This window comes from Motacilla alba, chromosome 14 (assembly GCF_015832195.1).
Source record: "Motacilla alba alba isolate MOTALB_02 chromosome 14, Motacilla_alba_V1.0_pri, whole genome shotgun sequence".
NCBI classification, from domain to species: Eukaryota; Metazoa; Chordata; class Aves; order Passeriformes; family Motacillidae; genus Motacilla; species Motacilla alba.
Window position 1 is genome coordinate 13241741 of NC_052029.1, and position 12116 is coordinate 13253856.

Genomic DNA, 12116 nt, shown 5'->3' on the forward strand with positions numbered 1-12116 from the left:
GGTTTGGGGATGGCAGCACAGCCTAAGAACTACCACACTGCTGGCAGCTCAGTCTGCCATGCTTTGGACTCTTAGGATTACACTTCCTTTTGCTTCTGCAGTTCTGCATTACAGACTGCTCAGCAGCTGAGAGTGGAAGGGAAAACCAGCTCAGTTTTCTACCAGAAAAGCTATTTCAGCAGAACTGGCTATGTGCAGAAACTCAAATTGAAAGAAGAATGTTTCCATTCTTCTTCATTCAGCTTCCTCTTTTGGAAATAGGAGGCTTTCCCCTGCCTGCAGTGGCTGATACAGTTCTCGTTGAATATATCACCCCTCCTTCCCAAGCTTTATTTTTGTTATAACATGCACACAATTTCTGACTTTGCTGACTGCATGCCTGGCAGCAACATGCACAAGATTTTTTTTTTTGCACAACAACATGGAAAACCTATTTTGGGAAAATGGTAACTTTGAGGTCATGGTTACTTTCATTTTAGCTTCCAGAAATATGGAGAAGTTAAGTTTTCACTGACACTATTTTATATAACTAAGGGAGCACAGGGCTGTTCTAACAAAGCATACTGGAAAATAAATGCTTTTATGAAACAGCTTACTGTGTATTTGATTTCACAGTTCGGGAGCAGTCTATTTAGGCATACACACTGACAAGTTCTACTTCTTGGCATTGTTTTTCCAGAAGTCAGATTTGTCTTAACAGCTAACAGAAGAAGCAAGCTACTCTCCCCACCTTATAGTCCTTCTGAAGCAGGACTGTATGTGTTAGACTCTTGTCGAGGCAAAGTGTTGCAAGTTTCCTGCAGGTTCTCCTGACATTGAGGACCAGGTCTGTGCAAGGGACATAGCTGAGGATGTGCAGAAGGATCTCATCTGAGAACTCCATCAGGTTGACTCCATTGTTTTCCTCCTCACTCTCCTCACTTACGACCTCCTGGTGGAAAAGAAAAAGAGGAAAAAGAAAAGGAGAATATGGAGGTAGTGCAAAACTTCACACGAAATCGTGGTACTTGGTCCTTCACCACTGGTGAACATTCCCATTCATTCTACTTACTTTGCAACTGGAAAAGCGACTGTCCATGATCCTTTCCTAAATATATCACAGCAATCTCTTTCTACATCCTTCCTCCAAGCGCCGTTTCAATAACCTTTAGAGTTACATAACCATGCATATATACATACATATACGGCTATATATAACTGTTTACACATACAGACGCACACCAACACCGCAGCCCAACATCCCCCCAGCTCTTGTGCAACACACTCACACCTCAACGGCGAAACCAGAGCCCAAACCGGCACTAACGCCAGGGCAGCGGCTGAGGGGAGCGGGGCTGCTCCGCCTCACAGCCCCCGTGAGCCCCTCGGTCACACCCGGCCAGAGCGATCCCGGCGCCCCGGCCTCGCCGCCGAGCGCCCTCCCTGCCCCCGAGCCCGGCTGCCGCCCTGAGGGCTCCGGGCTCCCGCAGCCCCGCAGCAGCCGCCGTTACCGGCGCCCCGAGGGGCCGCTGCGGAGGGGAAGCGCGGGGCGAGCTGAGCCCCGCAAGCCCCGACTCACCTCTCCGCAGCGCAACATGGCGGCAGCCGCGCGGTCCCGCCGCAGCCGCCACCGCCTGGCCGGGCCCCGCTCGCAGCGGCCGCGTCCCGGGCTCGCTCCCGCCGGCCCGGCCGCCTCACGGCTCTTCCGGCGCGGCCATGACCCGGTTCCGCGGCAGCGCCCGCCCCGCGCCGCCATCTTGAGTGCGGCGCGGCCGCGGGGCGGCGCCATCTTGAGGGCGGCGGCGCCATGGTGGGAGTGGCGGGTCCGTGGAGTCAGGGAGCGCCGGGGTCCCTCACGGTGACAACGGCTCTGAGCTCATCGAGTCTGATCCTTGACCGAACGCCACCCTGTCAACCAGAGTAGAGCACTGGGAGCTATGTCCAGGCTTTCCTTAAATGCCTTCAGGGATGGTGAGTCCACCACCCACCCGGGCATCCCCTTGTTATATTTTTCACACCCTTCCAAAGGCTGGCAATGCTTTCTATGAAGAAATGCTTCCTGATGTCCAACCTGACCCTCCTCTGGCACGGTTTAACACCATTTCCTCTCAATCCTGTCCGTTGCTCCCTGGGAGCAGAGCCTGACTTCCATCTCACTACAACCTCCTGTCAGGAATTGAGGAGAGCAAGAAGGCCCCCCCTTGATCCTCCTTTTCTCCAGGCTGAGCCCTCCCCAGCTTCCTCAGCTGCTCCTGGTGCTCAAGACCCTTCCTCAGCCCCATTCCCTTCTCTGGACACAGTTCAGTGCCTCAATGACCTTCTGGGATTGAGGGACCTGGAACTGGACAGAGCACTCGAGGTGTGGCCTCTTCAGTTGTGAGTACAGGGGCAGAATCACTGCTATAGGACACGCTATAGGATACTAGAAGGGTTTGGGTTAGAACTTAAAACATTGTTGTGTTCCACCCCCTGCCATGGGAGGGACACCTTCCACTACCCCAGGTTGGTCCAAGCCCCATCCAACCTGGCCTTGGACACTTCCAGGGATGGGGCAGCCACTGCTTCTCTGTGCCAGGGCCTCCCCACCCTCACAGGGAAAAAATTCTTCCTGGTATCACCATCCTACCCTTCACTGATGTGCAGAGGGCCATGCCGAATCAGCCAGGGCTGCTGTGACTGCTGCTGTGACCAGAGCCATCGCACACAGCCATGTCCAAGGGGAGCAGCTGGCTCCAGCAGTGCAGCTCCACATAGCTCCTATCCCAAATCTCAAGTACAGACAGGACCAGAGCGCTGGAATTTCCAGTTACGTGCATGCTTCAGGAATTTTGTTCATAGAAAATGTGTTTTAAAGATGACCCATAAAGGAAGATGAATAAGTTGCTATTTTCTTCCTGCTTGATTGTTGCCATTTAAGGCCATGAATTACATTAAGGGTAAATTGGGGGTTTCACTTAGAAATAGCAAGTGCCTCAAGTCTTGATTATGTATTTTGCTTCTAGGCTTGTGAGAGAGCTCTGGAGTCAAAGAGGAAAACCATTTTTAGCTCTTAGATGAGAGAGAGCCTCTGCAGAGGATCTGTACCTGCTTTGTTTGTCATGTGTTTCACTTAAATAAAAGGTAATCACAAATTAAATCCGGAGGCCTTTCAGTCAAGACCGACTTGTTTGACATCTGGGAAAAATACCAACCTACCATATTTGCAGTCACCAGGGAAAGCAGAGACCAGGGTGGAGGAGACCTGCATTTCCAATGCAAATGATAAATAAAACCACCAGTGAGTCCTGAAGGCAGAGGGAAAGCCCTGCCCAGAAAGCCAGGGTGGCTGGAGCAGCTGGCGTTTAGTGTAGCCATGGGTTCCCTCCAGCCCTGGGGCGTACAGCAACCACAGAGCAGCTGACAGCCCCGAATAAGGACTGGGAACAGGGGGTGGTGTAAGGGGCTCCTGAGGAGAAACGAGGCTTTGTTAGAGGAACTGCATTTGGACTTGTGATCCACCAAATAAACGAGCAGTGTGTTGGTACAGATCAGACACGGAGGTCGAACATGAGGCAGAAGTGGGCAGTAAAGGAGGAAGGAATTGAACATCTACACTGAACTCTGGCATTTCTCTTCACGGCCCTGAGAGGTGGCCAGACAGTGATAGAGGAAACCCTCCTTGCTGTGCCTCACTTCAGGATTTCTCTTCATGTGGGTAGACTTTGGTCATCTCACAACCAATACACATTTTCCTAACCCAAACAAGGCAAGGCACATATCATGCTGTCCCAGTCCAGAAAGGCAAAACAAATTATTACCACTATCAAGGTATTTTAAAACAAAATATCTTAACGTTCAAGGCCAATCTGTCCTGGGGATTTTATGTTTTTTTTCTCTGGAAAGTCTTGTCTCAGTTCTCTCCTCTGATTCTTCTTAAGACTGATACAGCCTGAATAACTTTTTGTCAGCTTGACTAAAGCCCAGCCAGGCTGTAGCAGCCACAGCACTTGGTACGCTTGGGTGGACTGCTGGCTCCACTGCTGGAAGTGATTCTCAATCCCTGATATGGTTTAATACTGTAAGGCCTGCTAAAGTGGATTACAGATGGGTATAATGCAAGTCAGGGCAAGCTCCAGGTCAGCAGTCCTGCAAAGAACAACTTCAGAGACCAAGACTGCTCCTCCTCTGAGCACAGCCAATACCACAGACCCATCCCTGGACAGGTACCTTGGAATGGCCATTTTCTAAAGCTGATGCTTTAAAGGGGACTTCTGCAAGGAGGCCAGTTTAGTTTGAATGCTCTGAGATTCCCTGGGATTTTTCCACACAGCCAGCTGGCACCTCTCCTGGAGGAGCACATGCTCACTAACGAGAGAACAGGACCCTCCCCATCCAGGGACCGTTTCTGGTCAACTGTCCCTGACACAGCTGAGAGACAATGAGGCCCTTCAGGGCTAAATCCCGAGAGCTGCAACCATCTCCTTTGCCAAGGACATCACTAATTCCTGGCGGTGGCTTGATTCCATAAGCAGCTCAGTGAGGTGACTTTCCAGGTCATCAGCTAATTGCAGGTGAAGTGCCAGCGACTGTCTCCAGCAGGAGGGAAAGTTGGGAACTCTGAGGGAAGAAAGGGTATAAAACACGTTTGCTCAGCTCTCTTGGGCTGAGCCATCTCTCCCAGGGCAGCTACAGGGAGGTAGGAAAGGGCTGGGTGCCTTGGAAAGATCTAGAGCCAAGTCCCACTGTCTCTGCAGCCTGAAGAATCCTGGAACATCACCACGGCTGAGCCAGGCAGGGGGACACGCTCAGCCTGGCCCATGGGTGGGCATATTAAAGCTTCTGGTCTCCCCACAACCCCTGGCTATTTGTGTGCTGAAGAAGAGGAGGAGATAGATCACTGATTATTCCCTACACAACTTCCCCTTTAAGTCTAACAAAGCCAGGACATGGCTCCTCTCCTGCCCTCCCTGACAGGCCTCTCAGCATTTCCCCCCCTCTGTGAAATGGAGTGAGGGGTGAATTGAGCCCTCTGAAACTCCACGGCAGAGAAACTGTGCTTAAAAAATCCCCTCTCTTCCAGCACTCAACATTCTTGAGAGGAAACAACTCTGGGCTCCCCCGTGCTCACTGGAGTTGGGAGCAGTGAGTAATGCTTGCATTGTCCCTGCCCGGCACCACATTCTTTTCTCCAGCATGTAATGGCCCAGAGGAGGGATAAATGGAGCCTTGCTGGAGCAGCCTGCAGCATGGCTGTGCACACCATGGCCTCACGCCGGACAGGCATCAGGAAGGGCTGTGGAAGGCTCAGCTTCATTTTACTGGGGGGCTGTTTACCCAAAAGAGTGAGGGAAATGGGAAGAAAGGAGAAAAAAACCCTGCCAAGTGTTAACTAACAGCATACCTCCGTTGGCTGTGGAGCATGAAAATCATCCCGACGGCCCTGTGTCCAGCAGCTCAGAACCAGTCTCCCTGCGCCCACACCTCTGCTCACCCGAGCTGCTCTCAGCCCTGGGCATTTTGCTGCTCACTGGTTTCTCACCACCAGTTTCTTCTGTTCTTTGTGTCTCAGTACATTTTCCCACAGCGATCAGTGACCATTTCAGAAGAGGCTGAAGAAAGGCACCCCATATTTCCCTATTGCTGTCATCTCTTCTTGGCTGCTGGCCTTTTTCCTTCCCCACTCCCACCAGCTCCCTCCCCAGGAGCTTCCATTGCCTCTTCCTCACCCCATTTCCTCAGGTTATAAGCCCAGTTTGGGCCTTACTCCAACCAGTTTCACCTCCTCTCTTGCAAACTGGTGCTTCCAGTACTCATCAGCTCATCCCAGCATCTGCACCTCCAGCCCTGCCAGGCTCCCACTGCACCCAGGAGGGAGCCTGGGGAGATGAAGGGCAGAAACCGGCAGGTCCACCCTCAGTAGAGTACGATGCCAGAGCAGGAGTAGGCCAGGCAGAGGATTAAAGAGGAACCAGAGCCTGTTCCCTGCCTTTCATCTGCTCCGAGCATGACACAATCACAGACATTAGCTCTTCAAAGGCAGGCGAGGGTGGCAGAGCCTTGGGAAGCTTGAATACGCTCCCAGGTCTGGTCTCCCAGAGCTGGCAACAGTGCTACCTGGCTCAGCTTTTCCTGGTTCCTGACCCCGTAGCCTCAATCTTCCGTCTCCTTTCCACAGATGCGACCCCAGCTCTGGGGACTTGTGGACATCACTGTACCCGACAGGGTCCCAGCTTTGTGAGGATTATCCCTGTTCTTTTCCTTGTTGATCTAACAAGGCTGAAGCTTCACAGAGGGTTTGGAAACTCAAAGGATGGGTAGAGTCAGTAAGCCCAAAACCTTCCTGGCAAAGGCTGGGCTGGAGGCAGGTACCAGCACAGAAGCTGTGTCACTCACCCTGCCAAAGCTTCCTCCTTCCTCCCTGCACCTTTTTCCCAGCCCCACCCATGTAACACCTCAGCAGCCCTGCCCTCTGAAGTCCACTTTTTCCACTTCACAGGACTTTCTCTTGCTTTCACCTGAAAGCTGCTCCACCCAGCCATCACACTGCCAGGGTATGAGTCTCCTTACCTGAACCCAGGCCTCCCTCCCAGGGCAAACTCGGAGCAGGACAGGCAAGCTCTGATACCTGGAGCAGGGAGAAGCAGGCACACTGCCCCACGCAGAGCTGCAGACTAGTCAAAGGAGCCTCGGTGAAGGAAGAAGGCAGCTGCTTTGGTTTTGTTACGGGATCAGCACACCCCCTTGATTCCATCAGTCCAGCAAGAGACATGAAACACTGAGGGAGACACACACAGAGCAACATTTGGGAAGCTGCAGGTGAATTCCCCATTAAGCCCAGCTCCTCCAGCTGTTGCAAACGCAGGCAGTATCTGGAGAACTCCAGCCCATAGCAACCTTGGAGACCCACAGGTTTGGCAGGCTCAGTTCTACCCCTCCCATATCAGCCCGAGCCATCTGCCTCGTGCCCCAAAGCACCAGCATCCCCCCAGCCTGATAGCAGAGCTGTGCAGCCTGGCAGGGCGAGATCCCAGGAGGAGCAACTGTCAAAAAATGGCACGAGAAGAAAGAAAATGAACAACCAACACCAGTCAAGCCTCTATGGTGTGCACTTTTATTTCAACTGGTCTTAAGTCAGTGTACAGGTAGCCCCTCCCTCCCCCACATACTGGCACCACTTCTAGACCCTGTGGGGGACTGTAAAGCCTTCATTCACATCTATCACTGGGGAACACAGGCTGCTTGCTTGACAAATCGAAGAGAAAAAGGATCAAGTGTGTTTTGTTTTTAAGGCGGAAAGATACAAAAAGACACTTGTCGGGTTACATAATTTACAGACAAGCAATTATAACCTAACACCAGCTGTAACTGGTGGACTCCCTCCGAGCTGGGCTTTGCCTTCACAGAGGCGAGTAACTTCCTGTAACAATGCATTATAATATTTGGAATGACTATTAAAAAAAACCAAAAAAATGTACAATCAAAGTCCTCAGATGCATTGTAGAACTTTGGGGGCGTTCGCTCCGACATGTTTCATTTTAAGACTGCTGCTGACACCTTCACCGTTCCAGTTTTTTAATCCTGAGTCAAGCGCCAAAAAAAAAACAAATAAAGCCATGCCAATCTCGTCTTGTTTTATGCGCATTTATGGGTTTTGTTTCATCACAAGGGTGTGGGTGTTGGAAACAGTCCGGTTTAGAAGCATTTGCGGTGGACAATGGAGGGTCCGGATTCATCGTACTCCTGCTTGCTGATCCACATCTGCTGGAAGGTGGACAGGGAGGCCAGGATGGAGCCCCCGATCCAGACAGAGTATTTGCGCTCAGGTGGGGCAATGATCTGCAGGGAAGAGGAGGAACCAGTCAGACACAGCATCGTGCTACGCTCACAGCCCACGCACAGCCCTGCAAGATGGAGCTGCCTAATTCCCTTATCTAACCTTGGCCAAGATACCATGAAGTCCAAACAGGATCAAGACACAACCTCACACACCCACCTCCCTCCTCTGCAGTCAGTCTTTACTCTAATCCCATTATTCATGCAGTTGGGTGGGTGCCACTCTGTCCAGCCCAAGGCCATTCAGGCTGTACCAGACAAACATGGTTTGTATCTTTTGCAGCACAGCTCCAGCATACCACCCTCCACACATGCTGCACATGTCAGCCCAACAGCAGTGCTGAGATGCTCCCCCAACTCCGTCCTACCTTGATTTTCATTGTGCTGGGTGCCAGGGCTGTGATCTCCTTCTGCATCCTGTCAGCAATGCCGGGGTACATTGTGGTACCACCAGACAGCACTGTGTTGGCATACAGGTCCTTACGGATATCCACATCACACTTCATGATGGAGTTGAAGGTGGTTTCATGGATACCACAGGACTCCATACCTGTGAAGAAACAGAAGTTTCAAGTCAACAAGGGCTCAGACAAAGTCAAGAAAGCCTAAGAGGATACTACAGGCAACCAAGAGACCAACAGTCCTTTCAGCAGGAAGGCACTACAGAGCCATGGCTGGGACAGACTCAACCTCTGGCTCTACTGACCCAAGTCCCTCAGCTTTAAGCTGCGTAGGAAGTGAGGCTGACTGGTGGGCAGCACAAGCCTTGCTACAGATCACAAGTAAAACATGGTCCATCAGTGCCACGGTCTCCAGGTCACCTTTCACAAAAGGAACATTAAGGGTCAACAAAGTATCCTAATGTTGTACTTACCCAGGAAAGATGGCTGGAACAGGGCCTCAGGGCACCTGAACCTCTCATTGCCAATGGTGATGACCTGGCCATCAGGGAGTTCATAGCTCTTCTCCAGGGAGGAGCTAGAGGCAGCTGTGGCCATCTCCTGCTCGAAATCCAGGGCAACATAGCACAGCTTCTCCTTGATGTCACGCACGATTTCCCTCTCGGCTGTGGTGGTGAAGCTGTAGCCTCTCTCTGTCAGGATCTTCATGAGGTAGTCCGTCAGGTCACGGCCAGCCAGATCCAGACGGAGGATGGCATGGGGCAGGGCATAGCCTTCGTAGATGGGCACAGTGTGGGTAACACCATCACCAGAGTCCATCACGATACCAGTGGTACGACCAGAGGCATACAGGGACAGCACAGCCTGGATGGCTACATACATGGCTGGGGTGTTGAAGGTCTCAAACATGATCTAGGGAGAGAAAAAAAAGGGGTTGAGTCAACAGGCAAACACAGGGTTCTTGCTACATGTCTATACCAAGTCCATGCAAATACTCTTACTTTTGCCCCTAGATAAGAGGCATCCCTACATTTCCCTTCAAAGTCCATGCTTATCTCAACTGGTCTCCACCCACACCTGCCAGGTCAGAGCCTGAGCAGGAACACCACTGCTACAGACCCATCCATGTATCACAGCAAGGAACAAAACAAATGCCAAGTAAACTACAGTACAGTCACTCAAGGGCTGTAAATGGATTAGTGTGCCTAGTCAGAAACAGCAGTTAGACAAGTTGCTAGTTCAGTCTCAGAGAAAGCCAGCTTAGAAGAGCAAACAAAACCTGTCAAGGTCCAGCAAAGAGGAGACTCAGGTCAGGAAAGGAAAACCCTGTAAAGATTGCAAAAAGGGAGAACAGTGGTGAAGAAGGAGAGAGGACAACATGGAAGGAGAGAGCTGGCCTGCAGCAATTATCTGCTGAAGCTCCAAGCTGCAGAGTTCTACACACCTGTGTCATCTTCTCTCTGTTGGCTTTGGGGTTCAGGGGAGCCTCTGTGAGCAGCACAGGGTGCTCCTCAGGGGCTACTCTCAGCTCGTTGTAGAAAGTGTGATGCCAGATCTTCTCCATGTCATCCCAGTTGGTGACAATACCGTGTTCAATGGGGTACTTCAGGGTCAGGATACCTCTTTTGCTCTGGGCTTCATCACCAACGTAGCTGTCTTTCTGACCCATACCAACCATCACACCCTGCAGAACAAAGACCATGTGGTAAGCACAGCTGAAGAGTGGATAACTCCCTTTACTTAAAGCTAAACCTCCAATTATTGTCCCTCTGCTGTCACATCTCTATCAGGAAAGGCATCCAGTCAGCTGTTCAGACACACACTGCACAAAGGCTCTGCAGGAGGCTGCACTCCCCACCAGCTGTGCTGCAGTGCGCAGGCCTCTAGACTCTAGAGGAACCACTTCTACCTAAAACTCCTCTCTTTTGTTGGACAATAAGCACAACCAGCCACCTACCTGATGTCTGGGGCGACCCACGATGGATGGGAAGACAGCACGGGGGGCATCATCCCCGGCGAAACCGGCCTTGCACATACCGGAACCATTGTCAACAACGAGCGCGGCAATATCGTCATCCATGGCTGGCTACGGGAGGAGAGGAGACAAGGACACATGAGCATCCCCACTCACACGCCGAGCCCCGTCCCGCGGCGGCAGGCGGGAAGGGAAGGCGATGGCGGGAAGCGCAGGCGATGCCGCCAGGGCCTTCCCCACCCATTTCCTTCCTGCCGACGCCGCTCCGCTTCGCCCGGCGCCCGCTAGAGGGGGCGACGCCTCCCAGATTTCGGCACTGCGCGGATTTGGGACAAAGGAAGTCCCTGCGCCCTCTCGCATTATTACCATAAAAGGCAATGGATGGAGCGCGCCGCGCCTCGCCCGCCACCGGCTGCCGGGGGGACGGCGGCGGCCACTCCCCGGAGCGGGCGGGCGTGGCCGCCACACCCCAGCGCCCCGCCGCGTCCCGCCCAGCGGGGCTCCATGCCTCCGCGCAGCCCCGCCGGTCCCGCCCGGTGCCCCACCTTGAGCCGGCCGGCGGGGCTCAACACCTCCGCACGGCCCCGCCGGTCACGCCCGGTGCTCTCCTCAGAGCCCCGCCATGTGGCAGTCAGCGCGGCTTGACGCGCCCACCCAGCCTAGGGGGTAACGCCCGGTGCCCGCCGTGCGCCGGGCACGGCCAGCGGGATTCGACCCGTCTGCACAGCCCCCAGACCCTCAGCCAGCCGCTGCAAGGAGCCGCAGAAGGACAAGCGCTGGCCACCACGCCCAGTTCACTAGTCAACCGCGACCGGGGCTCTGCCCCATCGACCGGCGGCACCACGGGCGGGATTACAGCCAGCGTCTTATGCAATAGCCGCCCGCCCAGGCTCAGCCCCGGCGGCTCCGGTGTAATCCGGTGGCGGGGGGGCGGCGGCAGCTGCCGCACATGTGCCGCTCCGCACGGGCAGCCTGGGAAGTGTAGTCGGAGCCGGAGCGGGCAGCCCGCCTGCACCTGCGCTCCGGGCACACGGGGGGTCCCCCCCTGCGCCCCCCAACCTCGCATTGTTCCAATCCAAAGCCTCGCCCCGTGTAGGGGAGCCGCCCCCTCGCCGCAAGCAACAGCCACCACGATTATTCGTGTGTGCGAGGCGGGGGCGCCGCGCCCCTCCTCACGGGGGACAACGCCCCCGGGTCCCGACCCCAGCACGGGCGGCTCCGCGGAGCCGACAAAGCCCCGCAACCCCCGTCCGCGCCGCCGCTCCCGGGACGCACCAGCCGAGCCGCCCGCTCCCCCCCCGTCCGCACCAGCAATCCTCTTACGGGGCGGATTAGCCCCACGAGTGGCAGGGACGCGACCCCCCTCCGCAAGCATCACCCCCGAAACCGGCCTTAAACCGGGAGCCGCGTCCCTATCCCTTAAAACGCGGCGGCGCGCTACGGGGCCGCCACCCCGCCAGCGCACAAAGGGCGCGCCGCGACCCAACAGCCCCGATCGCACCGAGACCCAGCATAACGCCGGCTCGTTACTGCTCCCGTTAGTGTTATCACTGTCCTGTCCCCCGCTGTCGCGGTGCCGCTCTCACCTTTGGGGAGTTGGCGCGGTCGGAGCCGGGGCGGGCGCGAGGCGGCGGCGGGAGCGGGGCGCGCGCGCGGTGAGGGCAGGCAGAGCTCGCGGCGGCTCCCGCCCGCCGCCCGCGCGCGCTTTATATCGGGCCGCCGCCGCCGCCGCCTCGCCATAAAAGGAAACTTTCGGAGTGCGCCTCTCCGATTGGCCACGCCTGGCCACGCCCCACAAGCCTTGCCCCGCCCCCGCCGCCCCGACAGGGGGGAAATATTGGGGTGGGGGGGGGGAAGCGAACGGGGCTGGGGCGGGGGCGCGGCCCCCGGGTCCCTGCGCTGCTCCGGGGACCGGGCCCTGCCCCTGCCCGCCGCGCTCCGGTGCCTCC

General features: G+C 55.1%; 2 protein-coding genes and 1 long non-coding RNA gene across 6 annotated transcripts in view; 1 reads left to right on the forward strand and 2 right to left on the reverse strand.

The window, feature by feature from the left end:
- The window catches only part of FBXL18 (F-box and leucine rich repeat protein 18), a 23982-nt gene extending 22092 nt beyond the window's left edge, over positions 1 to 1890 (reverse strand). For 3 of the 4 annotated variants that reach the window (XM_038150816.1, XM_038150819.1, XM_038150817.1), the window contains exons 1-2: positions 1559 to 1890; positions 731 to 931 (exon numbers count right to left, since the gene is read on the reverse strand). In XM_038150816.1, the coding sequence (XP_038006744.1) occupies positions 731 to 931; positions 1559 to 1768 (411 nt within the window). In that variant the 5' untranslated portion in view covers positions 1769 to 1890. Of the gene's footprint in view, positions 1 to 730; positions 932 to 1051; positions 1146 to 1558 lie in introns of all 4 variants that reach the window. The other variant, XM_038150818.1, reaches the window with a different exon arrangement.
- On the forward strand, positions 1825 to 7432 carry LOC119706775. The gene is made up of 2 exons (XR_005258600.1): positions 1825 to 1950; positions 2118 to 7432. It is a non-coding gene; the product is annotated as an uncharacterized LOC119706775 (long non-coding RNA).
- On the reverse strand, positions 7047 to 11857 carry ACTB (actin beta). The gene is made up of 6 exons (XM_038150821.1): positions 11754 to 11857; positions 10150 to 10278; positions 9637 to 9876; positions 8666 to 9104; positions 8160 to 8341; positions 7047 to 7794 (listed from the first exon to the last, which is right to left on the reverse strand). Exons 2-6 carry the CDS (start codon positions 10270 to 10272, stop codon positions 7651 to 7653), a joined length of 1128 nt encoding a protein of 375 aa, XP_038006749.1. The 5' UTR covers positions 10273 to 10278; positions 11754 to 11857; the 3' UTR covers positions 7047 to 7650.
- Positions 11858 to 12116: the final 259 nt, after the last annotated feature.

What these genes read in the sequence shown, in the direction of transcription:
- ACTB (XM_038150821.1), bottom strand. Translation starts at nt 10,272, where the DNA reads ATGGATGACGATATTGCCGCGCTCGTTGTTGACAATGGTTCCGGTATG. An exon ending in TGGGTCGCCCCAGACATCAG is followed by an intron (nt 9,877 to 10,149) that starts GTAGGTGGCTGG and finishes TTTGTTCTGCAG; the next exon opens with GGTGTGATGGTTGGTATGGG. An exon ending in CCAGCACAATGAAAATCAAG is followed by an intron (nt 7,795 to 8,159) that starts GTAGGACGGAGT and finishes TCTTCCCTGCAG; the next exon opens with ATCATTGCCCCACCTGAGCG.